The sequence below is a fragment of the Lepidothrix coronata genome, unplaced genomic scaffold (genome assembly GCF_001604755.1).
Source record: "Lepidothrix coronata isolate B3197 unplaced genomic scaffold, Lepidothrix_coronata-1.0 Scaffold95, whole genome shotgun sequence".
Classification (NCBI taxonomy): Eukaryota; Metazoa; Chordata; class Aves; order Passeriformes; family Pipridae; genus Lepidothrix; species Lepidothrix coronata.
In genome coordinates this window covers 1,247,751-1,274,929 of record NW_016690275.1, presented here as the reverse complement: position 1 = coordinate 1,274,929, position 27,179 = coordinate 1,247,751, and the positions used below count along the sequence as shown (strand labels likewise).

General features: G+C 38.5%; 1 protein-coding gene across 10 annotated transcripts in view; it reads right to left on the bottom strand.

The window, feature by feature from the left end:
- The window catches only part of GRIP1 (glutamate receptor interacting protein 1), a 323,893-nt gene that overhangs the window by 214,033 nt on the left and 82,681 nt on the right, over positions 1-27,179 (bottom strand). For 4 of the 10 annotated variants that reach the window (XM_017822136.1, XM_017822138.1, XM_017822137.1 and 1 more), the window contains exon 1: positions 10,788-11,288. The exons of 1 other annotated variant lie outside the window; for it this stretch is intronic. In XM_017822136.1, the coding sequence (XP_017677625.1) occupies positions 10,788-11,046 (259 nt within the window). In that variant the 5' untranslated portion in view covers positions 11,047-11,288. Of the gene's footprint in view, positions 1-10,787; positions 11,292-27,179 lie in introns of those variants that run through there. 5 more of the 10 variants (XM_017822147.1, XM_017822146.1, XM_017822143.1 and 2 more) reach the window with 3 other exon arrangements.

The window sequence follows — 27,179 nt, the reverse complement described above, 5'->3', positions numbered from 1 at the left end:
AACAACCAACCATCCCCTTGCTTTCTGAGAAGCATATACTAGCCTGTTTAAATAAATAAGTAAGCAGAAAGAGCAGCTGGTAGCCAGAATACAAGTAACCTGTGCTTTTTAAAAGAAAGCCACGTATCGCAGAACATGAGCAGGTATTTTCTGCTTTGTATTAGTAAGACACAGACCTCTGAATCCATCCTTTCCAGTCTGAATACAACTAGAAAGCCCTTCCTCTCATGAGCTTTAAATGACTACAGATGGAATCAGTTGGCTTTCTCCCCTTTGCGATAATGATTTGATTTGATGACAAAACTGCAAGAAAAATCTTTATTAGACTGCACATTCAGGGTGTAATGTGTGCCATAATTGTATTCTCCAAATACTTTAAAGGACTTCAGGATACATGAAGAGAAAAGGGTAATTCAGAAAATATGTGAAATTTCCTCTTTGGGAACAAACCCCAAATCAATAAAACAGGGTCACTCAATAGCCCAAGGCCCAGCTGAAGAATTAAAGGATATATGCATCAGCAAAGGGGAAGGGGGATGGGGAAAGCATTTAAAAAAAAAAAAGCATTGCCATAGTAAACAGTGAACTGAATGCAATACCAAAATGTGCGTTCTCTCATCATCACCTAACCTCTCTCTCCACACCACTATGGTTATTGTATTAGACTGGAGTTCAAAAATGGACAAGTTTTCTAGATTCCACAAGCTGAATTTAGAAGCCTACAGACAGATAAACCATCCAGTGATCTCCTGGGAAGCTCTGATCATTTTCAATCAGTAGAGTAATCAAAAGAAAAACTCAGGAAAATTCAGCTATTAACCAATACAGATTTTTAAATATTGCTGGTTTTTCAGATTCTTTAAGTTTAATTTAGCTGTGCATTTAAAAAATGTAACTTGTGACCAAGAAAAGGCTACCAGTAACTACAAGAACAATTTTAACTGTTTAGAGAAGCAGTTAAAATGAGCAGAAGTGATCATAACAGTTTATTAATCACTTCTGTAGGTTACTCAAAATCATGTTAAATTTTTCTCCTTATTTGTACCTGTCCCTATATGAGTTGGTGTAGTTTACATAAAACTAAGGCCATAAAGCTGCTGCTATTTACCATCCATTAATTAATCACATGAGACATACCTACCAAGTCATCAGGACTTAAAAGATATTGTATCACAAAATAAGAGATCACTGACCAAAACTATATTTTCCTTACCTGAAAAATCCACTGACAATTTACCAGTGCATGGAACACAAACATACTGAAGCTGTGTAAGAACTCATTCCAAGCAATTGCTTTCACAGAATTTTAAAAATTGTCTTAATTACAATTTTTTGAGAAAGCTAGAGGATTTGAGCATTTTCCATGTATTAAAGCTGTTTTCATCCAATGGAGTGGTGTGTTGCCTTGGCCTGCTTCTCTACTCACACTGATGTAACCTCCTTAGTAATTATGCCACCAGCACTACATTTTTGTAAGAGACTTAAACCAACAGCTAATAAACTTCTGTCATTATCTAAAAGAAATAAAACAACCTATTGTGAATGGACATGTGGCTGTAAAAACCTCAATTATCTCTACAACACAAAGGACCACAAACTCCGGGCTGTAACTAGAATAGCCTTCAACAGTTTTGCTCAGTCTGTGGAAACAATTTGCATGACACAATCTGCCCTATAAAATCCACAGTCATTCAGATTCATTATAAGAGCCTGTGTTCAAAGAAGTAGTAAAGGGGGAAAAAAAAAAAAAGAAACTAGAAAGGAGCACTATTTTCTCTCCACCCAAGAAAAAACCACAAACACTGAACTGCAGCACACAAATCAAGTACCAGTTACAAAACAATAGTGTTCAGTGCATTCTCCATCCCTTGTGACAGGCTTGGGAGCAGCGGCATTTTAAAGGGATGGTCATACTCTTCCTAGCAGACAAACCTCTCCTTCCCCTCCCGTAGTGCAGGGCTGGGTATTCCCTGCCGGAAGAAGCCAGCAAAGACACACAACAATTGGGAGAGCAGATGAATGTTATCAAAACCCATCACACTCATAAGTACACTTTTATTTTTGTGAGATGTTTAGTGTATACCAAGAAAAACACAGGCAGAAGTGAACGGCAACAGATTTAGAAGTGCTGGGGATGCCTGCATAACTCCTCCACAAATCTGTGAAGCCCAGGTGAAATATGGGTCAAGTTACAGAGGGAGTATTTCAGAGATTACCAAAATGTCCTTAAATTCATAGGGATTTCAGAGAGGTCAGTTACATTGCACTCTATTTAATTATTGATGGGCAGCTATAACCAGCAGCCTGAACAGCTTTGGTTTCTCCATGTCAGAAGTCATTCCCTTCTCCTTTTAGCAATGAAAGGGAATGTAGCGTTTTCATGACAAGCCACATGAAATTCTACTACCATGCAATGGAAAATCCACATTCCTGCTTTCCAAACTGTAAACGCCAGCAGACGTATTTAGATTTACTAACAACTGACCTGAGCATTGCTGCTGCTGCTGGCAGTGCTCTGCCACAGGTCCAGGCTCTCTCCCAACTTTCCCTCATAGGTGTCTTCTTGTTTCCCCTAAACTAGGCTGTCAGATGCAACATCGCTATCAGACAGTGTGGCACACGTCCCTTTTGACTGCCAAGGATTTGGTGCTAATACAGCTGGCACCGCAGCCTGCAGCTCCTGCTGTGACTCATCTCTTGTTGACTACAGAACTTAACTGGGCTTCTGCAAATGGTTTTAAATTATTTCTTACTCCAACCTGCAGAAAGCAAGGGCAAAAAGCTAATATCTCTCTGTATTTAAAATACGTTTGCATACCATTCATTTTTTACTGCATTTATTTGTAATTCATTGTGAATTCTTTATTTTCTATTTTAACAGAGATGCTACCAGCATCTCTATTAAAGAATAGTGACAAGGTGTATTGTAGAGCGAGGAGTTTTACCCTTCTGGGAGAGGGACAGTATGATCAAAATAAAATAGACCTGGGCAGCCACAGAGCATGTTAAACACACTCAAAGGAAGCATTTGTGAACAGACCTGAAAACACAATTTACTGAGATAATACTTCCCATGATATCCGTGTACTTTTGATTTCACTTTCTTTTTTCGCAGTTTCATTCAAACGGTATTTCCCCCAGAACTATCTTAAATCTCTTTCTCCTTTCTGCCTTCCACACTTTTGCTCTTCCCTTGGTTATCTTTCCAAAGATCGTCCACCTAAAGTGTCTCTTGTCATCTGTTCAAAGTGCCCAGAGACAGACAAAAATAAAGCCGGTTCCTCCCTCCTCTGTCCCACAGCTGCCCACAGTGCTCCCTCAGTGTCAGCACAGGGACTGTACTACACAATGAAGTGCTACATGTGTCATCAGATCCTGTGGCCATTCACCAAAATTTACTTCTGCCACCTTAACTTCAAAGAGAATGTTGTTCCTTTACAGGAGGCATTACATCCATAACCCGGGGCCTCTGGTGGTCTAGTGGTTAGGGTGCAGGACTCTCACCGCTGCGACCCGGGTTCGATTCCCGGCCCCCCGGGTAGATGGAGCTCGTCAGCCCTGTGTGGCAATCCATCTAAGAGAAGGTCACTCTAAACAAACCTACGTCCTGAGACCCTCACTGCCACTGTCCAAGCTTGCTCGGCCCCGGCAGATGAACCTCAGGATTAAAGGGTGGGCTCAGTTCAGCGCACGCTGTGTCTCACCTAAAAAATCCACTGCGCAGGCTCGAAGGGTTAATGACCTTTCCCAAATCTTCGCTCGCGAAGACTGGCCATTACATCCATAACCCACTGTTACGGAATTTCCACGTTATGCTAAACCCCAAGGAACAGCTGGCTCCATGCTCTCTACTACATGCACATGCACACACACAAAACACTAAAAAAACAAACTTCAAGTTGCAACTGCCAGATTTAAGAATTCCTCACTTTGACCTCCTTTTACATATGCATTACAACACAATCTTTGAATTACCTGATCTTCTACTTTTTCCATGAGATCTTGTTTTATTTAATGCCCAAAAGAAATTATTTTAATTTCTACCTGATAAATTATTTAAGACCTGTTTTCCCCTCACAGCTCAAAGTGTAATTCCAAGCCTTAATTCCCACCCACTGTTCAAGTTTTTCTCTCTGGACAGACATTAATTTCTCCCTGAGTAGTTCTACGTTTATCACTACAGCATTTGATAGCTTACCAAACACTAATTTATTTTCATAGCATACCTATGAAAGAGAGGTACCATTAACCTCATTTATAGGTGAACAAAAGTACATGGAGATTATCATCAAAGGTATGCAACAATTGAAAAGTTGCAGCCTGAGATGCCTTATGGCTAGATTTTCAGACTAGTTAGGCTATGAAATTTTTGTATATACAAAACATACCTCCCCTGTCATACTACAGCAACTTGTGCTGGAAATCTGCAAATTCAAGCTTTCAAGTGAGGGAAAGGAGGGATAAGCCCTAACAGGAATGGTGATGGGAAGGCCAGGCACAACACTGCACCAGGATTTGGTACAGCCTCTGCCACATCAGCACCACACCAAAAGTGAGCATTCAAGTAACTCCAAAGCAATGCTTTACCATCCATGCTCTGTGCTGCTCTGAGGTTAAGGGCCACTTGCAGAAGAGCCACCAAGGGTCATTCAAAAAAGCAATCCTACTGGTAACAAACTTAAAACTGATTGTTGCACCACCATTTTATGAGGGAAAAAAGGAAAATTTCTGTGGCCTATTTCATGTATAATGAAAGTGTTTCACCAATACCAGCAGACACCCGCCTGGCAAGAAGAAATGCATTGCTCCAGTCCTGCAGGGAACCCCACAGCCTTGGGTTTAGGTTCCTCAGGCCCTGTGGCCGGATATCACACTACTGCAGCACAAGTAACAACACTGATTTAATTATCTTTGAATTTATATAAACAACATAATGCAGCTAAAGCCACTATTCAAATAGGTTAAGCATATAAAAACACAAACCTTATCCCAAGACTTATATGCTTTAACCAATATAAACCAGAAAAGGAGTAAAATAAGATTTTAATACATGCATATTTCTTATGGGCTTGGAAGACCAGAATAATTTCATGGGATGCTGAAGAGCTGCTAACTTTCTCCTTATTTTAACCTACTCCTACTAGGTTGCTTGCCTATAAAATGAGAATAATATGCAATTCTTCTCCCCCACTTGGGTTCCTCTAGAAATAATACGTTCACTAGTAACCATGATGAGTAAGATGGTAGACAAATGGGATCACCTCCAAAACACATACATATCTCATCAGAAATCAAAAAATTCTCTGCAAGAGGAGGATTGACATGAAATACCAAACTGCACTAGATGTTCTAAAAAAATCCACAATTTTCTAAAAGTTTCTAACATCTTCATGTGTTGAAGAAGATGAAAAAGCGAGAAAAACATCTTGAGGGTACAACACCTTTATCTAACGACTGCCTGAATTTTATCCAAAATGGAAAATACTGCAATTGGCACTTGCACACAGGAAGTCTTAGCAGTGGATACAGAGACAACATCACTTTCTGCCACTTTTGTTTCATTCAGAAAACCTGAATGGGAAAGTTGATATTGCCTGTTCCAGCAGTAAAGCTCAAATACTGTAGCTGCCTTTATCACTGTCCCTGGTTTGCAAACTGACACTGGACAGTAGCCCAGTGATGACAGTTTCTGTCTGGACATAGGAATGGCATCCAGTTCCTGCTGAACTCATGGTGTTGGGGCTATCCAGACCTCAGGAAAAAAGTAACTTATTGAAGACAGAAATATTCAAGAACTGTAATCTATTGAAAGTCACCAGAGTTCAACAATCACAAAACAGTCATTAAGGTGAGGGATATAAGAAGCTTTAATAAATTTTAGTTATTTTTTAAAATATTATTTTCCTTGTGCTTTCAAAGCCTGCCATATTCTTTACTCAGGTTATCAAGCCTTTTTTTTTCCTATGCTGCAACAAATATATTACCTTTAGTTTCAATGGAAGTTGAAATTTTACTGTACTGACATGACAAGATCTGTAATAGGTGGAGAACAACTCCCACAGACACATGTATCAAGTTAAACTGCAGATTAGCAACACACACTCTGTAAAATAAAAAGTGGTGATCCTGCATTCCTCACCCTTAAGATCAATTAACATCTCTGCAACCTGAACTAGAGATATTCAATGCCCTTGTCACCACATTACTCATAAAATCATTAGCTCTTCTGCAACTCCAATCAAATCTATGAGACTGCTGCAAACAAGAACTATTTGTACCAATTTACAAAATGGAGAAAATCTTGACAAGAGTGATGTTGCTACTGATCACAGTGTTAAGAAACCACAGGCGTATCACTTCCCTTGGTATTTTGTCTTATATATTTAACACAGCTTTAAAACCACCTAGGGGATGAAATGCAAAGGCATTTGTTACAAAGATTTTCACAGCTGTGGGAGTTTCTGCACCATAACATCAAGTCGTGTTGGAGAATAATGCCCAAGTGAAGTTTCTCTTCTGACAGCATCCCAACCAGCGTATCATATATTCAATATTAATTTTAACTAATCATTCCCAGATGTCAGTCAACAAAAAGGACATTTGCAACTCTGAGTTATATAAAAAACTTCATTGTTTTCCTTTTTAACCTTATTTGCTAGAGGCTAGGAGTCAAATACCTTAGCTTCACTTTCCAGGGATGACACAAGGAGGGAGAAGGGACAATTAATGGAAAGAAGGGACAGATCATCACATTTAGAGGGCAAATTCAAAGACATTGACTGTCCTAAAACTGAGGAACCAGATGATTCCCACACAAGAACTGTGGAATAATTAATAAATAGCATCACAGAAGAAAACAATAAATGAATTCACTGCAGATGCACTATGGCAGACTACTTTGTCTAACATATCAATGCTCTTGTTAAACAATATATACCAGGTCTTGACAAAGGGTAGAAGAAAGTTATTTATGGGACTCTGAGTGACTAAATGGAACATTTTAAGGTCAAAGTTAAACTCATGGGACCTTTCAGGTTAGTGGATGTTTGCTAGCAGAATTCTTTAAACACTACTTTTTGGGATCATTCTTTAATATTGTCATTGCATCAACACAGAAAATAAAATCTTTATGCCAACGAACTCTGCTGTGAATTATGTTGAGAGGAACAACAGAAGAAGAAGAACCACCAGTGAAAACAGAGGATCTTTCAGCAGATGGATGACAGACACAAGAAGTAACATAAATAAGACAAAATTTAACAAGAAACGTTCACAGCAATGCCCTCTAAACTTGCATGGGCAGATCGTGACAACCATGTTTCATGCAACCTGTGAGGTTCCAAAATCAGCTACAAGAAACTAAAATCCTTCCAAGTGTTTTGCAAAATAAAGACTCACTGCTGAAACCATTTTAGTGTGTGGGAAGAAGTGTTTGTTTTGGTCAGAGGTGACCAAATCAGGCTGGGTCCCAAAACTACACTCCCGCTCAAGACTAGGCTGAAACTCAAAGGTCTTGGCACAACACCCTAACTTCAATAAAAGGACATATGTCATTTTTGGGAGCATTCCAGGAAACTCTGCTACACAGCATTTCTGATGGTTAGCAAACAGTCATTGTAATAATACAGCAAGGGCCTTTTTCATACAAAGCATCGTTATAAGGAACAGGTTGAGTGGCAGTGCTGTAATGCTGCTCAGGTTAAATATGATGCTTTTTAAAGCGTTTTATGCAATAAGTACCAACTTGTCTGAGTGGGTTGGGTAGCAAATTCATCACCCATCATGTTCACACTGCAAAGTCTCACTGAAACGAGTACAATGCCTGGACTACTAATGTCAATATGTGCTTGTGTACCAAAATTATTACTTTAGTTATTCTAGCATTATATAGCACAGACTCTTCAGAAAGATGGGAGAGCTGGTGTCGCATGTCAAAACAAGGTTATGCATTTAACTGAACGCAAATGGATGAAACATCCAATAAAAAAATACATCTGATTTAAGAGCTTGGGTCTCTTTTTTTTACCCAGGGAGACTGAGACACAACTGTGCCTTCCCTTCATCCAGTTGTGTCCCAACAGCTAATGTGGTCTTCTATGACAAAGCTTCAGAGGAATAAGGACAGTATACCTAACAGCAGGAGCTACAATATCCAGGCACAGCTGGGCTGAGGACAAACTGAAGTCACCTTTTTCCTGTGATTCCCAGAGGCCTATTTTGTTTTTAACTTTGTTTTCTTTCTGTTTGATCTTAAGGTTATTCTAATGCAGTTTCTGCATTTTTCCATTAATTCTGCCTCTGTACAACGCTCTAAGCAATATTACGAATGGGGGAAGAGAAAAGAGTAACAAGCTCATAAAGTGATTGTCTCAGACAATCTTCAAATGTACTGGCTAATTGGATATATATCTCATAAATGATGACAGAGAAGGGATGCCTAACAATCTAGAGAGGAAACTAAATCTAAAAAAGCTCCAACTCCGTTCAGCTGAATGAACAATAGGTCTTTGATTTCATTAGCTCTGATATTCTCAAAATCATACCAATAAATGCAATCATTTTCTAAAGCACACATTCTTCTAAGTATACAACTGCAGAAGGAATGGCTATTAAAAGCTCTGCAATTACTCTAAATTTGCACTGTAAACAGTATAACACCAGACCATAATTAAATTAAATATGGACCATTTCATTGTCCCAATTACATGAAATTCAATTTGAAGACAGCATTTATAGTAGCACTAGCAGCATCTTTACAGATTTTGCACATTGCTTTAAGTAGCTACCACACCTATCCAACCAAAACACTGACACATAGAGCACATGGAAAGACCAGACAAAAGCACTTGAGGAACAATTGTGTTTGAGATGGTAACCCTATAAAGACTACGTGGCTCTAATCTCCTGGGACATGTTTGGTTTAAGGAACTGTGAGAAGTGGCGAACTTCTTGTGCATCCAACTCCATAGGACTGTGCACTATTTTGATCATTCAATCTGAGTACCTGAACACTGTTGTAAATACCACTTCAAAATCTGACACACATTTCATCCAGTCTGAAATACTTATGACCTCCACAGACTGAAGTGTATGCTATCCTTTTATTTTCTAAGTAGAGTAAAAGGAAAAACCTATTAGATATTTGGCTCAATCTTGGTGCCTTACATTAAGTTAAGAGTTAATAATTTATTAATCATCATTCAAGAAATCCTTACAACATTTGACAGTTTTTTGAGGGATTTTGCTTTCTTCTTTAAAAGATCTTCAAACAACAATCAGCTAGGGAAATATTTTGACATATGGGTTTGACGTGTACTTTTGATTTACATATTAAAGAAGACAAAGTTATGTGCTTTCACTAACATATTTAATTTTTACATTTTTCAGTGCTAAACAAATTAAAATTCTTAGTTCTTTTATGGCATATTTTATGTCACTATGTTACCTTTCGTGACTGCACTGCCCCCAAAAGAGGTCGTTTTCTTGCAAGAACTCCATCATGACAGCATAGATAATTTATATAATTTAAATACTATCAGCATGATAAATTTTCTTAAAAATGGAAAGAGAACAAAATTGTATTAAGGAGAAAACCAGTAAACAACCAAGCACCCTACATAAGTTCACTTTGGACATAAGCAAGCATGGTGCACTGAGAGAAAGCCAGTAAGAAAAACTCTTGCTTCCTAATTTTCCACAGGATAGCAGTTCTCTGGTGCTGTAAGGCACAATCACATCTATCGCTTTATCTTAAAACAAATGTAAGGTTCTTATGATTTATTTCAGCAAGGGGGAAATGAAGCAAAAAGATACTGACAGTCACTCACATGTACAGAACAACAAAAAGAGTGCATCAAACTTTAGCATCTCAACAAGGCACAGCTTCACTGCAAAGGTCCCAAACCGGCAGCCAGAACAGCAGAAACCTTTTAAAAAGGCAATTTCTGTGCATGACTGGCTCTACTGCCACCACCTCGTCCTCACAGCACTGTACAAGACCCCAGGCAGGGGTTGAGCATGGCTTCCCTCCCTCCCACCTGTCCCTGTGGGCACCTCTGGGCACATCCCTTCTTCCAGAAAACCGTGGCAGACCAGCAGCTCTGAAGCCTGACAAGCACAGGGGACAAACACTAAGAAGCTGCAAGGTTCAGTGCACAGTGCACAAATGGACTTCTGAGCAGGTTGTTTATTTTGGTTTTGGGTTGAGCTGCTGCTGCTGCCATCACGTGAGTGCCAGCAAACAACACCCCCCCATAATTCTCCACGAGCAGTCCTGGACCTGGATCGAGGAACCAGCCCACTTGAGTCACTCGCTACTGTAAAGACCAAGTCACAGCAGAGGCTCAGAAAACTGACTCTCCCTCAATACCAAACATTAATCATCAACTCCAACTTACAAATGAGTGCTTGCTGCCTCCGTAATGCTTTAAAAATATCCATGCAGCTTTCCAAAGGCACTCTACAAAGGCTACCACCACCCTACCCACTTCTCAACACACAGTGTTTTAACAAAAGGTTTCCAGCAGTCAGACTGCACCTGAAACCTCACCAGAGTCTGCAGACAGACCCCGTTCACTTTGAGAGCTTCTGTGCCACTTTAGCTGCTTTGTATTGTTCAGCGGCAGCACAGCCAGATAAAGCCCTCATGGGAACTGACTTCTAATACATAAATGGGGCTCAGGTTCTAGCAAGGGAGGGATATTGTTTGCATTTTTGGAGTTTAAACATCTTAAAAGCATAACATTTATCAACAGCCAAAGGAAAATGAGGTTATGTGAAATACTTACTTCGAAAATGTTCTGAGGCATAATAGTAGACATCCTCATAGCCCTCATGGTAATCCTCCTCTGGCCGGTACTTTTTGCCTTTTCTTCTTCTTGATCTTCTTATCTGCTTGACAAAGCCCAAGAAGCGCTCCATCTCCTTCCTCAGCAGCCCCAGCCAACAGCCCCCTTTGCCCTCTGTTTCACAAAGAGCTGTCCAGCATGAATTAACCACAAGCACCAAAGCAAAGCTGCAGCCTCCCACTAGCCGCTCCAGTACCATTAAACAACCCCTCCCTTATCTCAGCTCTGACTAGGAAGCATATTGTTTTCCCTTTAAAAGAGAAAGGGACAAACAGAGACACACTTTATCAAATCGACTGACTAGAATATTTCAACATGAAAATAAATAAAGGAGGAAAACATTGAAGAAAAAGGAGAATTTCAGGATTTCAAGACGTTATTAAACAGCAGAGGACAAAGTTGAAGAGACCTGCCTGCCAGCAAGGGGAAACCCAGCACTGAGAGCTCCCTATCCTGTGTCTCCATCATTTGAAGAGGGGCCGGGAGGCGGAGATAGATGTTAGTCAATGGACTGAACCATATCTCAAAGTAAAATAGATTTCTACTTGCCAGTTAAATACTGCCCTCATATTTACCCGGGCACAGGCTCAGCAGCCCATTTGATTTCATTTGTTTTAAGAAGAGAAAACATGCCAATTCATTTCTGGCATCACATACGCTGAATGAATAAATAGCAAAGTGGTTTAATCCGCGCACACAGCCCACTCACCGGCAAGTGTGTACTGAATGTGTTAATTGGAGCAGCAGGGAGAAAGCTCGGCAGCTGTTAAAAAATGACACATATACCCACTGGGCATTAGTGTATTCTAATCACTGCTAGATCTAAACATTAAAAGGCACTCCACAGACAGTTCTCCTATAGAGCTGGCCAGCTATATGGCAATAGGCAAACAAAGGAAGCAACATCACAAGCACACCACAACAATACTCGTTTAAAATCCCAGCAGAGTTCTAAACAACTTTAAAATTAACATACAGCAGACTATCCTTTGCACAGGATGAGACAAGCAAAAAATCTGAAAAGGTGCTGGCTCTCTTCTCTTGTTGCATGTCTGAATCCCACATGTATTCCCTAAGATAAGGTTGGATTTTAGTTCAAGCTGAAGTTTCCCTGTGCTTCTGATGAAGATTCCCTGCTGTACAAAAACAGTCCCTGCTCAAATCCTATCACGTTGACATCTGCCACGGGGATTTTATTGTACTCACGCTCCCACAAGCTAAGTGAGGTCTCTAGTCCAACAGGATCTCTCTTGTCTGCTGGCACAAGTCAGGAATCAATCAGTCACCTCAGTCAAACCACATGCTGAACATGGTCACCTGCACCCATGCTCCCAAGAGAAACCATTTTGCACCTATGGGCATGAGGAAGTAAGAAAGTCTTCCTGTAAAACAGATGTTACAGGTTCATCATCTGGAAAACGAAGAGCACGCAGAGGTGGGATTAGTTTCTGGTGATGCAGACATTTCAGTGAGTCATTATTTTGTAAAGAGTAAACCAGGTCAGTGTTTTTAAAAGCGTAAAAGAAGAAGTAAAGCAAAAGCTAGGATTGTAACTTACCAATTCTGTTCCAACAGAAGCATGCAGGGATTCATGAGTATTTAGCTGCAATTTTCTAGTTTTGAAATGTGAAAGTTATTGGTAGAGGTCAGCTGGACCTGCTATCTGAGGGTCCTAAAACAAGTGCACACTGAAAGCTAGCACTGGAACTCTTCTGGGCTTGTTCCAGCTTTCCAGGTATTTTAAACAATATTGTCACAAACCCACACCCATTTTATCCATAAAAGCTCAAAAAACCCTTAATGCTCCTACCAAACTCCCCACAGGAATACAGACTCATCCTCCTTGACCTCACCAGCCCTGCTTTCCCGCTGTGAAAACGCAGCCACTGTCGCTAGCTGATGAACACCCCCAGGGCACCACCAGAACTATTTTTAGTGCAACTTCTATAAGGAGGTTGTGTTTTATTACAAATCTGTTTTTATCACACAGCTTTCAACTTTCAAATGGTAAAGACCTTAGAGGAATATTACAGGCATATTACCAAAAATAAAAAAGCCAATAAAACCTCATCTATGGGCTTTAAGAAGGGATCACTGTATTTTTTGAAGGTTTCAATTTGAGTGTCCTTCTGTGCTCTGCCACCAAGCAGCAAAAACATTAGTGTCATGAAACATGAAAACCAGTTAGCCTACAGCAGAGGCAGCACTCTCTCTTTTCAAAGAGGGAAATGTTGGTTTGATGCTGTATTTGCCCCTGTTGAGGACCCTCCCTGACAGATGCAAAAAGGTATTTATGTAGGTGTCAGAAATATTAAAGACAGAAGTCTCGCAGCCATCACTGATCCCTGAAGTTAATTCAAAATGACAAAGCTACTCTTTAAAAAGGAGAAAACGTAAACTTTCTTGCTTTTAAAATGTCCTCTAAATGAGAGCTGAAAACTAGAATCAAGCAGACACACTTGGCTTTTATCAAGTAAATACGACCTTTTCCAGTGTCTCTATTGCTCAATATGCTGCTGTAGCAGAAGCTTCTGTGGGAGAGGTGGCTTCCGCAGTCCTCAGCATGCCCCAGGGAGACTTCGGTCCTTTTCATAACAAGACAAATACAGCAAATAAGCAGATTAGGGAGCAGCCAAATGATCTCAGTGAGCACGTTAGCAGCAGATGCAGCACACTGACTGCTGACCACTTTCCAGAGAGAATCGATCTAAATTTGGGCAAATTTTGAGCTTTGGAAAGCATGGCATTACCTTGTGCAATGGACTTCCCCTTCTCTCTTGTGCTCATGAGATGCATCACACAGATATATGGCTGATGTAGTAAAGCAGAAAAAAAATGCACTAAATGGTATTATTGGCCAGTGCTCATGGTAATAGCTCCCACCTATCCTGTGTGTAAAGTATGAAGGGGTTGAGGTGGAGCACCAGCTCTCCTTGGATAAGCAGAGCGGGTTTAAGCTCTGCTGCACTTCACTATATCACACCAACTACTACTCTCTACAAAGGCCCGGCTCTATCTTCTACAATGAAGATGCAGAAGCAGGCCTCCAGCTTCTAACACACAAACTGACAGTCTTGCCACCATGTAAATCACATACCCATTTCCTTTTCCATGAATGCAAACAGCAGAGACAAATAATTTCAAAATTTTTACTTTTTTTTTTTTAAACATAGAACAAGTTTTGCTTTTGATAGGATTTTCTCTGCCCTAAAATATTCTCATATTCAGGACAATTTAAAGAGAAGGAAATACCTTAACTGAGGACATTGTTTTTATACATTATATGAGTCAGACTATTAAGTGTTTCACTATACTAGAAAGATTTCTGAACAAAAGTTGTTTCATATGCATTACACACTACCTCTACAGCTTTGCTGAAAGTACTGGAGACATTCATTAGCTACTCCTCATGCCATACCTGTAAATATTTTATCACAGTCCTACTTTCAAAGGCATACACAGAGAACTCAGTTTCATAAACACAGTTTACTGTAGTTCGAAAAAAAAGAAAAAAAAAACAGCTAAACTACTGATTTCCCCATTGCTCATTGATTCACCCTTCTGCAGCTTCTTGTGATGAACAACTCATTCCTTCATGGAAATGAACATAGTTCTTGCTTGAAAAGGAATAAAAAAAAGCAGACACATATGGCAATTTCAGAAAGGTATATTGATTTCACAGGAGGAGTAGAGAAAGAAACAAACACTGGTTTTCAAATTTTTAAAATGCAAAACATCAGAGATGACAATGAGTTTCATCCCTAATGACAAACAGAATAAGATAATTATGTCCAGAGGGCAAAAAATTAGGGTTATATCAACTGTCGGTTGATATTCTGAAACTCTCTCCGAACTAAAATTTGGAGAATCAATTTTCTGGTGTTATAATGCCACAACAGAAAGTTGCAGTTAAATATGTCTCAAGCTCTTCGACTTGTCCTTTCTCCCCAGTCCAATCAAAGCAAGCGTTCTATTGCCATTTTCAAGGAGACTCCTTAGAAGATGTAAGGATTGTCATGCTGTCTCCAGCATGAGTTGCATCACAAAAATTTTGCCAAATGACACCAATTAGATAATACTTACATTCTCCATTTTGATAACTAATTCGTTTAAGTTAAGGAGAAGCTCCATCAAACTCAATCTGTCTCAGGACAGTGACTTACTGGAAAAGATTTCATAGCAGTAATAAAACACAAATAATTAAAGACACTGTCTTTTTCAAAAAGTTGAGGTGAAGCATAAATGCTTTTGCAGCCATGGATAATTTTCTAGAAGAGAGAGATCAGCATTTAAGCTTTAACTTGTCTTTATACCCATAGCAAAGATTAGGACTCTCACCATGCAAAATATCTGCATTTAACATTTTATTTGCACAAAATTAGCTATGCAGTTGTCAAGGTAAACTTTCACAAGCAACATACTTATTTTCTACAGCACTTTTTCCAGTATTTGGGGAAAGCAGTAGGAAAAATGATTTGGTATCCAAGGATAAGCCACTAAGGCAGTAAATATTTAACATGTATTTCCATTTGAGTGGGCTTGCAAAAATGATGCTTTGAAACTAAAGCCTGTGTCTGAAGCAAGCCTCCCTAATGTTTTGTATCATAAATACAGAATGGAACCTGCACCAAATATTAACAGTTCTGAGCAGGTATTCTGCATCCTGTTCATCAGCACGTTTCAGCATTTAAAAGAAAAACATTTTAGACAGACAAACCCTCCTATATCTGCCTCTGCTTTTCTGGGCAGCCCCTAAAAGTCTTCTTCCAGGGGAAGGAACACCCCTCGCTGGGAGGCAACCATATACGAGAGAACACAATGGCAGCCACAGAGATCTACCTGCATCACGTTACTCGCCTGGGAAAAAAACCCACAAAACTATACATGCACAATACAAAAATTAAGATTAATATGAATAGTTCTTGAAGGTTGGCCTAATAAAAGAAACAGTTCTTTACCCACCTTCCTCAGCCCCTAAGCATAAAGGTACAGCAAACCTCAAAAGGGAAGAACAGATGGTTTCTTCTCTGGTTCTCTTTCAACCAAGGGATGTCTTTGATAATCCACCGTCATTGTTTTTGTAAACCAGCAATAATTAACAAAGGAGCCGTTCCCCTTATTTGTCTTACAGTATCATCTTGCCTGACCTTCTAGTTTTTCAAGAGATGTTTGTTCACATGCCATAATTGCTCCTGTTAAGGCTGCAATTTTCCATTCAAAATTTGCCCTAAATATCTTGGTGTAAAATGTGAGCCTATCGATTTGAAAATTATCAAATGTCTGTAATTTACAATCTATTAAGCACTATAAGAACTTATGTTCTATACATGAAGAAGCAGTTCTGTGTACATAGTCAATATTGTGTGTGAGGTGTAACTAGCAGCAGCCTACCATCCCCCAGAGGTGCCCCACCCAAAACCCCTCTGTCAGGCCAGCTTCTGAACACGTTCTGTTCTCTTCCTAAATACAGCTGGGAAAACCATCGAAGGCATGGGACATACTAAATATTAGACTGCACATCTCTCCCATCTGACAATAGAAATAAATGCAGAATAATCAGCACACTATCTCTAGAATACTGCTGCATGAGAACTGGATGGTGATAAAATACTGGTTATCCACTACTGTTATTTTTAAACATCAGATACTCTGATTTTAATGCATTACTATTGGTGTCACAAGTCATACATTCTTGTTATTCATTGCTCACACAGAATCACAGACCATTGTTTTCTTCTGCTCTCAAATTAAAGAATGCAAGACTAGAGAGTTGGAGTTCAGCTTTTGTGTCACCTAGTTGTAAATTAAATTAACTGACAAATATTTCTTCTTTTTCCTTTTTTTCTTTTTACAAGTGAACACATATTTTTAATACTTTGAGTTTTTTGACTGTATTTTATCATATATGTTATTTTGTATTAACATTCCCAATGGTTTTCCTTTTTGCAACATTTTCTCACATAAAAATGTGCACGTAAATGTGAATGCCAACACAGGGGATGAGAACACAAAGGACAGAGGATGAGGCTACTTTCATTTAGAGAGAACTGGAGGGCTGCTTCTGTGTTCAATGTAAGAATGCTGCCTCTCTCATATATGGAGAATGCCGAGAAATCTTTGTAGCACTGCTCTGAAAGGGTCACTTGTCAAGTTGAATTTCATGCAGAATGTATGCTTCAGGGGAAAAGACACTTTTTTCCCTCTTCAATTCAGCTAAAGCCATTTGCATACATTCTATTTTTTTCTTGTCTCTTTAGCCTATTTGGCTTTAAGTGACTAATTAGAATATAAAAATATGCATTAACAAATGCTAACTTTACCACCACCAAGGAAATACAGCTCAAGTAAAATTATGCACAAAAGAAGTTTGAATTTGCTTAATGTTTTGTAGCATCAATAATAATTCTGCAAGGAAACCTAACCAGAGTACTACTCTAACCATATGTAAAACCCCTTCAGGGTTGAAGCAGTAGGCTGATATTTTAAAATACTAAAACTAGAACACAGTTCTTTGCGAAGTCTGAATTAAAGGTGTTTTCATCTTTCTAAAGAAATGTAGCAAATGGCTAGCGGGAACACTACCAAGATACTGCATACTGTGTCTGTTTTATGCACAAAGTATATCTCAAATCAACTACAAAATACACATAAAGAAGTAGTTTGGAATATGAATATGGTTTTTACTACTCACTGAATAAAAAACCATTATATTTCCCTAACTTTCAATTCTTCAACAACTGCTCGTTTCAATTCTAACCATTATTAAAGTGTACACAGAGTACTGGAGAGAATGAATAATTAATTAATGAAATTACAGCTCACCAGAACGAAAATACGTAGCAAATACATTAAATTAAGTTCTTACACAAAAGCATCAAAATATTTTCTCAGGCTGCAGATCATAGACCTCAAGAGCTATAGTGCACCATCAAACAAAGTTACAGTAGGTGGGATTTCACAGTTAATTGACAGTGGAAGACCTGAATACGATGTGTGAGATGTAAGGTAGATCACAGGAGAATCCATCACTAAACATCTCTTTCCATGTAAGAGTTCATGCAAGAAACTTTTTACTATGCGATGTTAAATGGATTTACTTTCTTTTACCTCATGAGATCAGCAAAAACAGTTGTGGATAAGGAGCCTGTTCATCCTCCCACAGATGCACCCTTATCCTTTCCCCATCCGTGGCCACAGACTCACTGAGCAGTGAGCTCTACACACATTGCTATAGACTATCTCATCCTACTTCCATGGGCTTAAAGAGGTTTCATCATAAAACACAAAGGTCCAACATGATACAGAACACAAGAACGGAGCAACCTCCACATGCCATTTTATATAAATCCTCCTTTCTATCTTCTGTCTAATACCAATTCTCTGTATCAGTGATACTATATGGAAGATTTAGATTTAGAAACCCTCTGGTGCAGAGGAACATCTGTACTTCCCAGCAGCACCATGGTGGGTGTTTTACCTCTTCTCTCACCAATATTTAGTTGTAAAGAGCAGTGAAAACCTTGTTACGTTTCATTATTGAAAACATCCATCAGTCATATATTCTGCATTTCTCTGGTGAACAAATTATTCTGTAATTTGTTTAATAAACTGAAGGAGCAGTTAGAAGTAAACAACGGGCAACAACGGGAAAGAAATCTGAAGAGAAAAATATAAAAAATCTGAAGGTAACTAGAAAAGCAGAGCAATGGAGAAGCCCCTCTGGGAAAAAAATACAGGCATTCAGAAAGTGATTCGTATCCTGACCCCTGTATATTTTTATCAGGGTCAAGTTATAATGGATAATTAGAAAGATTTTATTGCAGGTGAGTTCTGACAAGAAGAAAGTTCTGCTTAACCATCAAGAGAAGACAACTGCAGATAAATTCCTCATTATGATCACATGAATTTACAATAAAAGACTATGTAAATATATATGCAAATGAAACCATCCATCTGGGGTCCACTGCCCTAGAGGCACAGGCCAACATGATGGCAATGAAGAATCCAGTTTTTCAGATGCATTAACCCGTCTCTCTCTCAATACCCTCTACATCCCGTTTTAAGTAATTCCTGTTGTCCTTGCAGAATCTGAAACTGCAAAGCATACAAAGTAAAAAGAACACGGACTTGAAGGGCAAAAGGACAGCTTCACATGTAATCTCACAGTAATGAGACGCAAGTACATGTCCACAGAACTGAAGGATTAAGGTTTCCATCCACAAGCTGGATGGAAATGGTCCACTGAACATTAGTGTGGTACCTTATTTTTCTCTCACTCCAACAGCAGTCTGGGAAATGAGAGCTTCTCAGAGCTCTTTATGTATGAGGTTTGACTTATCTTCTGTCCCCCATTCCAAGGGCACAGAGCAGGTTCTGCCATTCAGTTTGTAATTTCTTTCCTAGTTCAAGCCCACCTTCTTCCATCCAGGGGGAAAAAAAATCCAAAAAAACCCAAAACAAAAAAATGAGAGAGAAGAGAAAATCTGCTTTATGCTACTGCTAAGAGGTTAACAAAGGAAATACAGACAAAGTAAATACACAGACTTCAAAACTGTCTGCTAGTCCTCCTCCTTGAGAGCAGTATTCCTGTATTTGAACGTTAAGAGGTAAACTAAACGGGAAAAAAAAAGCATTACATCCCAGGCTTCTGAAACTCATTCATTTCTGATATAAGGTTTGACATTTTCTGTTGTAAATTCATTCTTACAGTAACATTTTTGCCATATAAAATTGTGGGACTAAATATAAAGTAATCATTTGTTCAGTCTTGCACCCTTTATAAGGTAATAATACAGGGTACAACAAATAATTCTGGTTTTGTTTGTAAAGGCTATGAGATCCTTGACCTCAGCATACATTTCAGAAGCAACAGGATAATTGAGGTTTCTTCTCTTTGATAGCTGATGGTTCCCAAATGAAAGATTACTTGGAACTTACATTCTGTGGCACTTAGCAGAGACAAAATAGTCCTATTTTTCAGACTTCTCTTTGATGATGCTTTGTACTTCAGCATTTACTTCATTCCTCTCCTGTGGCCCTCTTCATCGATGGTAAATACAAATGCTTGTCAAGCTGTTCTCAGGAAGTCAACTTTAACGTGTCCACTTTAACACACTTTTTAACACATATTTTCATCCTCACACTCTCTGCCCTGTTCTCTTCAGTTGGATCCATATCCTCAGGCTTTGTTTCTTTCTTGATCTATAGGTTATGATGCAGGAATCTGCTACTGCAACTCTTGGAGTTTTTGCACCCTATGATGCATTTGGACACCTCAGGAAAAATGTGAATATCAAGAAATACATAGCATTCCTCTTCATTGATTATAAAAGCCACAGAAAATGAATATACTGCTCAAAGACCAAGTTCCTTATCCCCTAATGCATATGTGAAGTGGCAGAGTTCATAATTAGTCACTTCAAGATTCAAGAGACCAAGATATTCAGAGGACTCAGTTTTCATCAATACTAACCAAATGATAAAAGAAAACATTAAGGGAATTTTACACCATACCAGATAAATTATTATCAGTCAGTGTGCAAAACCGACACAGCCAACTTACTATCCTAAAGGGTTTTGTAACTATTGCAGATATCTCAGGTGAGAAATTTCTTCAGTCTTTTACATGCTCAGAATACATCTAGTTCTAAAAGGTGCAAATTCAGACAGATCTGTATTTTACAAACTAACTTGATAATTATTGGTATTTTGATTAGTCAACCATTAGTATTTTGCTCAGAAGCACTAAACCAACTCTGTAGACACACTCCTGCATTCTCCCTGATTTTATACCATATTGTGCAGAGTATCACATGGTATTGACTGACAATTAAAATTCTTTAATAAATTATTTTGGAATTTGCAATTTTTCTTTCTCCTTAAAAAAAAAAAAAAAACAACAAAAACCCCACACACCCAAAACCCAAAACAAAACAAAAAACAAACAAAACAAAACAAACCAACCAAACAAAAACAAACAAACAAACAAAAACAAAACAAAAAACAAACACACACAAAAAAAAACCCCAAACACCACCTTAGGTCTGAGTTTAACCCCTTAAAAAAAGGTGTCGCAAGTATTAACAACTGACCATCCTAATCTCTACTTTTGAAGTTGTTTGGCTGTAAATTACTCATGCCCTACCTATTCAGGTGGAGATGACATCCTTTTCATACTGCTATAATATAGGATCTCAATCTAGAAATCTTTTAAGAACTTAACCTCACACACTGTCCCCCTGAGCTGAACATGATGCCTGGTGGTAGCAAGCACTATGATAAGGAGCAGTTGCTGCATTAGACGCTCCCAGCTACGCTGGTATTGTCATATCCTAACTTCAGATGCAGGTGTGCCACAAGTTTTGTTTTACTCAAGAAATATATTTAAAAAAAAATTAATGTCACACTCATTTAAAGAAGAAAATTTTACAAAGTGAACTTTTCTGTTGGACCTAAAGATCACATTCTGGAAGCCAAAAGTGATAGCTTGGCATTTCATTTTCCAAGAAGTCTAAACAACCACAATAAATTTACAAATGTAGGCATGCTGCACTGTTAAATTTCATTTCACGCTAAGTAAGCAAACATTATCAAACTGTAAGTACTGTCATCCTCTGTCTTTTTAGTTAGAAATCTTGTAGCCAATAAAAATGTGACCTTGAAATATTTCACAGATGGATGAAGTCACTTAATTTGCTAGTCACTTTGTTACAAATTTTGCAGAACTGCTAAGTTAGGTCACATTTACTCTAATTTCACCTTGAAATAACTTTACAAACTGCATCATCAGTAAGAGTCACTAGAATTGCATTAATGAACCACGTGTCTGAATTGTCATGAAGAATTCAGTTTTGAAATTAAAAATGCTGAAATAATATAGAAGCTAAAGGTAATTTTCTTTATATGTACTAGTCCTAGAATTATTTTTAGTGCCAAAACACAAAAATTAAGCCCACACACTATTTTTGCGGCGATTCTAATACACTGTCCAAACCACAAGATGTTTTCTGTTTATGAAGCCGGGTAACATACGGCCTTGTGTGAAGGGATGATTAACTGTTACAGAACACAGATGTAAAATTCTGTTCATCAGATTTTTTCATGTGGGCTGAGTCTACTCTGATGTGTATTTTAAAGGGAAAACTAAAGAAAAAATTCCAGCGCTGTTTACTCAAGGGATAGCTATTGTTCTCTGATACTCCTATTGCATTTGATAATACACTAGAGTCACTAAACAAAACAACCAAATATATACAACTGTATACTTTTTTAATGATTTAGTTAACTAAAAAAACCCCCGTTAATTTACAAGACAAAATAACTCATTACGACTTTAAAAGTTATTGAATACATTAGAGCACTTCTTTTTTTTCAAAGAATAAAAATTCATTTCAGTCTAATTGCCACATAAGACTAACTGAATAAGAATCATAAAACTCTGAAAAGAACTTAAAATCTCTAGAGTTTTAAACTACTGTACTCAAACAAAGAAGTTGAAAAATAAGCATTTTGCATATTTCAAGAAAAAAGAAAATAAAAAGCAAACAAAAGTTAATTTAAAATACTGCTTAGTTGCTCCTAAGAATGTTCTGGTTTTTTGCCCCAAATTATTTCCTTCTAAAAGATCCACCATCTTCACCCCCAACACATATCCCAGTAACTGATACCCCACAGGGTATAGAGCTATTCTGAGATCAGAAAGACTGCAAAGAATAAAATCAAGCTCCTTACCACCCATGTCTGGAAACAGTCTCTCTCTCACACGTTCTTCGCTCCTGCCTCTATTCTCATGTAGAGAAGCCTATTCGAAAAGAGTGAAGCTGCTGCCCAGCACATTGACCCTACTGGCTTATATTCCCACAGTCATGGCTTCCTTCTAAGTTGACCATGGTTTGATTTCAGATATAAAATGCAAAATACTTGGACTAGACTCTCTCTTGGTCACTATGTTAATTTGGTTACTGTTACCTTTAAAAACAAGTTCTCTGAACACTGGCATCTACTGAGGCCAGTGGGAAAAACTTTAACCACCTTAAGTTGATGCCCCACCCTGGAAATGTTCAAGGCTAGGCTGGATGAGGCTCTGAGCGACCTGATCTAGTGGGTGATATCCCTACCCACGGTGGGGCAGTTGGATCTAGATGATCTTTAAGGTCTCTTTCAACCCAAAACATTCAGTGATTCCATGTCTTAGAAAAAGGTTTTTTTGTCGATTCTGATTTCAAGTTTTAGCGGTTACTTTATAACAACAGAAGGGAAATAGCAGGCAAGAAAGGGCAGGTGGGGGATGACCCTTTCTTTTGCAGGTTATGTTCTTGATGTCATCAACTAGTAGTCATAAACAAAGAGTCCAAAATCTGAGACCTGGTAGGTAACAGCAAAACCAAAGCAAGAGCTGGAGGAGAAAAAACAACTTGCACATCTGGCTTTAAAAGATGTCAGTCCTTTAATAAAATGTATCTTTGTTACAGAATTGAAGACTGTCACAGTGCCATTTTTTCTGCAAAAAGAACATAGCAATGGAAGAATTTCTGTTGCTAATTTTGGAAAAAGTCTGCTTGTCTGGTTTAGGAAGACTAGTCTATACTCCTTAATAGTGTGTACACTAGTTGGCCTAAAATCAAGTACTATACTGATGGGGACACATTAATGATTTATGAACATTTATGTCTTTTATTTTACCTAGTGTATTCAATAACCTCTTGAGCGAAAGATAAAAAATTATTAATCGCATTTAAGCTTATCAAGCAAGTATTTAAATTCAATTTAATGAGATGGGTCCTATCTGCCAATGCAATCAATCTTCCCAGGATCCTTTCTGATGCCACTTCCAAGAAGTGAAAGGGAAAATGTGATACTGAATATTAACTTGGCAGCAATGTTTCTGAAAACTGCATTGTTGAAGGCATTGTGTGCCTATTAATATTTCATAAGCTGCTTTAAAACTAGCTTCTGGACTAAAGTAAATGAGAATTTCAACTTCTAGTTCAAGTACAAGTTTAAAGCAGACAAAATTTAAGAGACAACCTTGAAAATGTAATTTAAAGACATTCTTCGAGTCAAAAGACAAAATGCTAAACAAGTCAAGCCCTTCCCTACTAACTCCTTGCATTTAGCCTCCCCCTTAGTTTTCCCACTTGTATCTACAATATTTTGAAATCCTATATTGGCAATATTGTTCAGCTTATCAAGTTCAGAATCTTTCCATCTTTCCGCAATGAGAAGCTAACCTATTAAGTGGGCTACCATTCCAAATAATCCTTTTTTCTAAACAGTGGGAGGAGAAAAACACAAGGAAAGCAAAATACACACCCATTCACAAAATACAAGGTGAGAAAACATTCCATATTTCTGTGACATATCATCTCAGGACTGAGATATTAGGAATATCTTTTCACAGTGGGCAGAGCAATGCTGACTTTGAGCCAACCATCTCTGGGAAGACCTTATTGCTGCCTTTCACTATTTAAAGGGAACCTATACGAAAGATGCAGATAGATTCCTTAGCAGAGCCTGCTGCAATAGGACAAGGGGTAATAGTTTTAAATTAAAAGAGGGTCGATTTAGATTAGATATAAGGAAGAAGTTTTTTACAATGAAGGTGGTAAAACATTGGCACAGATCGCTCAGAGCAGTGGTAGATGTCTCATCCCTGGAAACATTCAAAGTCAGGCTGGACAGGGCTCTGCGCAACCTGTTCTAGCTGAAGCTGTTCCTGCCCATGCCAGGACAGGGGGTGGACTAGATGGTCCCTTTCAACCCAAATTATTCTATGATCACAGCAATTCAGAGTCCCAATGGGTAACAGTACCTTGAAACCATGAAATAACGCATATGGCTTCACCACTGCCTCATCCTACCAAGCCTCTTTCCATTTCTCATTTATCCACACTCTTTTGCCCCTGAAAGGGCAGTCTGAGCTCAAAGGGCCAAATACCACAATATCACCAACTCCAGAAGTTATATATGGGTTGACAAATAATTATTCACCAAACAAAAACATTTTCAAGGGGTTTTTTTTACACTCGCACCAAATTAGTAGATAGTGAATGTTCCAGCAGATAAAGTCACAGTACTTGAAACAATATTAAATTGGCAGCACAGAGTTGCAGGGGGTAGTGTAGAAATGGGGCTATGCTAATGCCTGGATACATTTGCTTAAAAATTTATGCACAACAATGTTTAAATTATGCTAATGACCTGACCACAAGTGAAGAAATGCAATATTCAAGCCACATGCAGACCTTCTTCCAAACTCATGTGTATTTATTTTTAACGGGCATATCAATATCCATTAAGCACAAAGAGAATTAATTTCTTTTTCTCAGTCACTATTATGGCTAATATGAGTCAGACTCTTCCAGCAGTTTCAAACTGGATCTAAAATTAAGGACCAGTCATTTGTGATTACTTAATGAGTCCACGGCACTTTTATCTAAGACATGTGACTACTGAACAAAATCTCAGCAACTGCTGGCAGTTCCACTACATATGCATGAGGCAGACTTTCCTCAGTATTGCAACTGGAGACACTATGGCTTGGCTTGTGATAATTCTACAGTCTCAAAGTCACTAGTTATCATCTTTGAGAACTCATGGAGATACAAGACTAGAAAAAGCAAACTTCAATCTTAAAGCAGAGGGAGGGAGGGACAGGAAGATCTTTACATGGTTGGTATTAAACTTTCACTCAAGGAAATAATGGCATTAAAAAATTAAACAGAACAGTTAAACAATAAACCAAGAAATAACACCAGGGGAAAAAAAAAAAGCAAACAGCCAACCTGGATTTCTCACAATTAAATCATGTTCAATTAGCAGCAAGACAGCAAACCATGGAGACAACAAGAACATAACAGATATCATATGTGCTAACTAATTATTCTCTCATGTATGTAACATATATCACTCTTAAATAAAGTTTGCCTATCTCAGGGTGAATGCAAAACTGACTGAATCCAAACAGAAAAGCAAATAATTTGGAACTTTTTGGATCCACTGCTGTTCAGTATTTTACTTTCTATACATTATGCATATGCAATCCTTTATGTGCAATTTCCACTTTTATCTATCTAGGTCATGAATAAATCCCAAGACATCACCAATCTTAGATCGACTGCAAGCACTCTGGATGAGCAGATTAGAATAGAAAATAAACAGACAGAAGTAATCATCTGAAAGAAACAAGATGACTTTCAATAGGGAGAAATGCAAGATATTCCAATAAGCAGGAATATGCAACTATATAAACCGAGGATGAAGAACAAGTGATTAGGTAGGTATTAGCCTGAAAAGCATCTGGTGATCACAATCATTAGTTGAACCCAGCTCCATAACATTTACTATGGTAAACTATGCAAACATACAGATATCTCTAACAGCATTATAGCAGACACAAAGGTATTTCTTTGCTCTCTTCTACACTGGTAAGGTCTCAACAGGATGTTCCAAAAAAAGTGTGCATGGATTAAAGATCTGTAAAATTTAATCTGAATAAGAAACAAAAGAGAAGACTGAGGTGGAAACAGAATAAACAGTACAGAAACGTCAGTGACCATGAAAAAGAAAGAAAATCTATTTTCCATTTTCTACAGGGATAGCTGGAAGACTCAGGTGGAACATAAGATAAAACATTTGGCAATGTGGGCAGTGAAGTGTGGGATGGTCTGACAGAAATCCCAAGAAATTCAACTAAAACAAATACCAAAATCTACAACCCAGACACCAGCTGGAAAGGAAAGCAGCTCTACTGAAAAGGACTGAGGGGTCCTGTCTGACAACACGTTGTATATCAGCCTGCAGTGCATCCCTGTAGAAATGAAGACCAACTTCATACTGAGCTGAATCAGAAACAACATAGACAGCAGATAAAGTGATGTGATCCTTCTCCACAATTCAGCACTTGTGAGACCACTGCAGCATTTAGTCCCATCTGGAGCACTCCAGTAGAGAAAAGGATAGAGACATACTACACAGAGCCAGCCCAGTGGAGGGCCACAACAATGATCAAGGGGTGGAGCAGGCAGCGTATGGAAAGAGGCTGAGGGGCTCAAGTCTGTTTAGTTTCTAATCTTCAGAAAAAAAGATTAAGGGAAATCTAAGCGCTGTTTTCAAGATTATGGAGAAGAGCAAGTCAGGCTCTTCTCAGAGGTTCACTGTGGAAGGACAAAAGGCAACAGACACAAGCTGCAGAAAGCAAAACTCCACTTATTCCAACTAGATAGAAGGGAGAAAAAAATCATGGTAAAAGTAGTAGAACTTCGGAGCATGTTTCTCAGAGAAGACTTACCATCCTTGGAGTTATTCAAAATTCAGCTGAATAGGGGCCCTGAG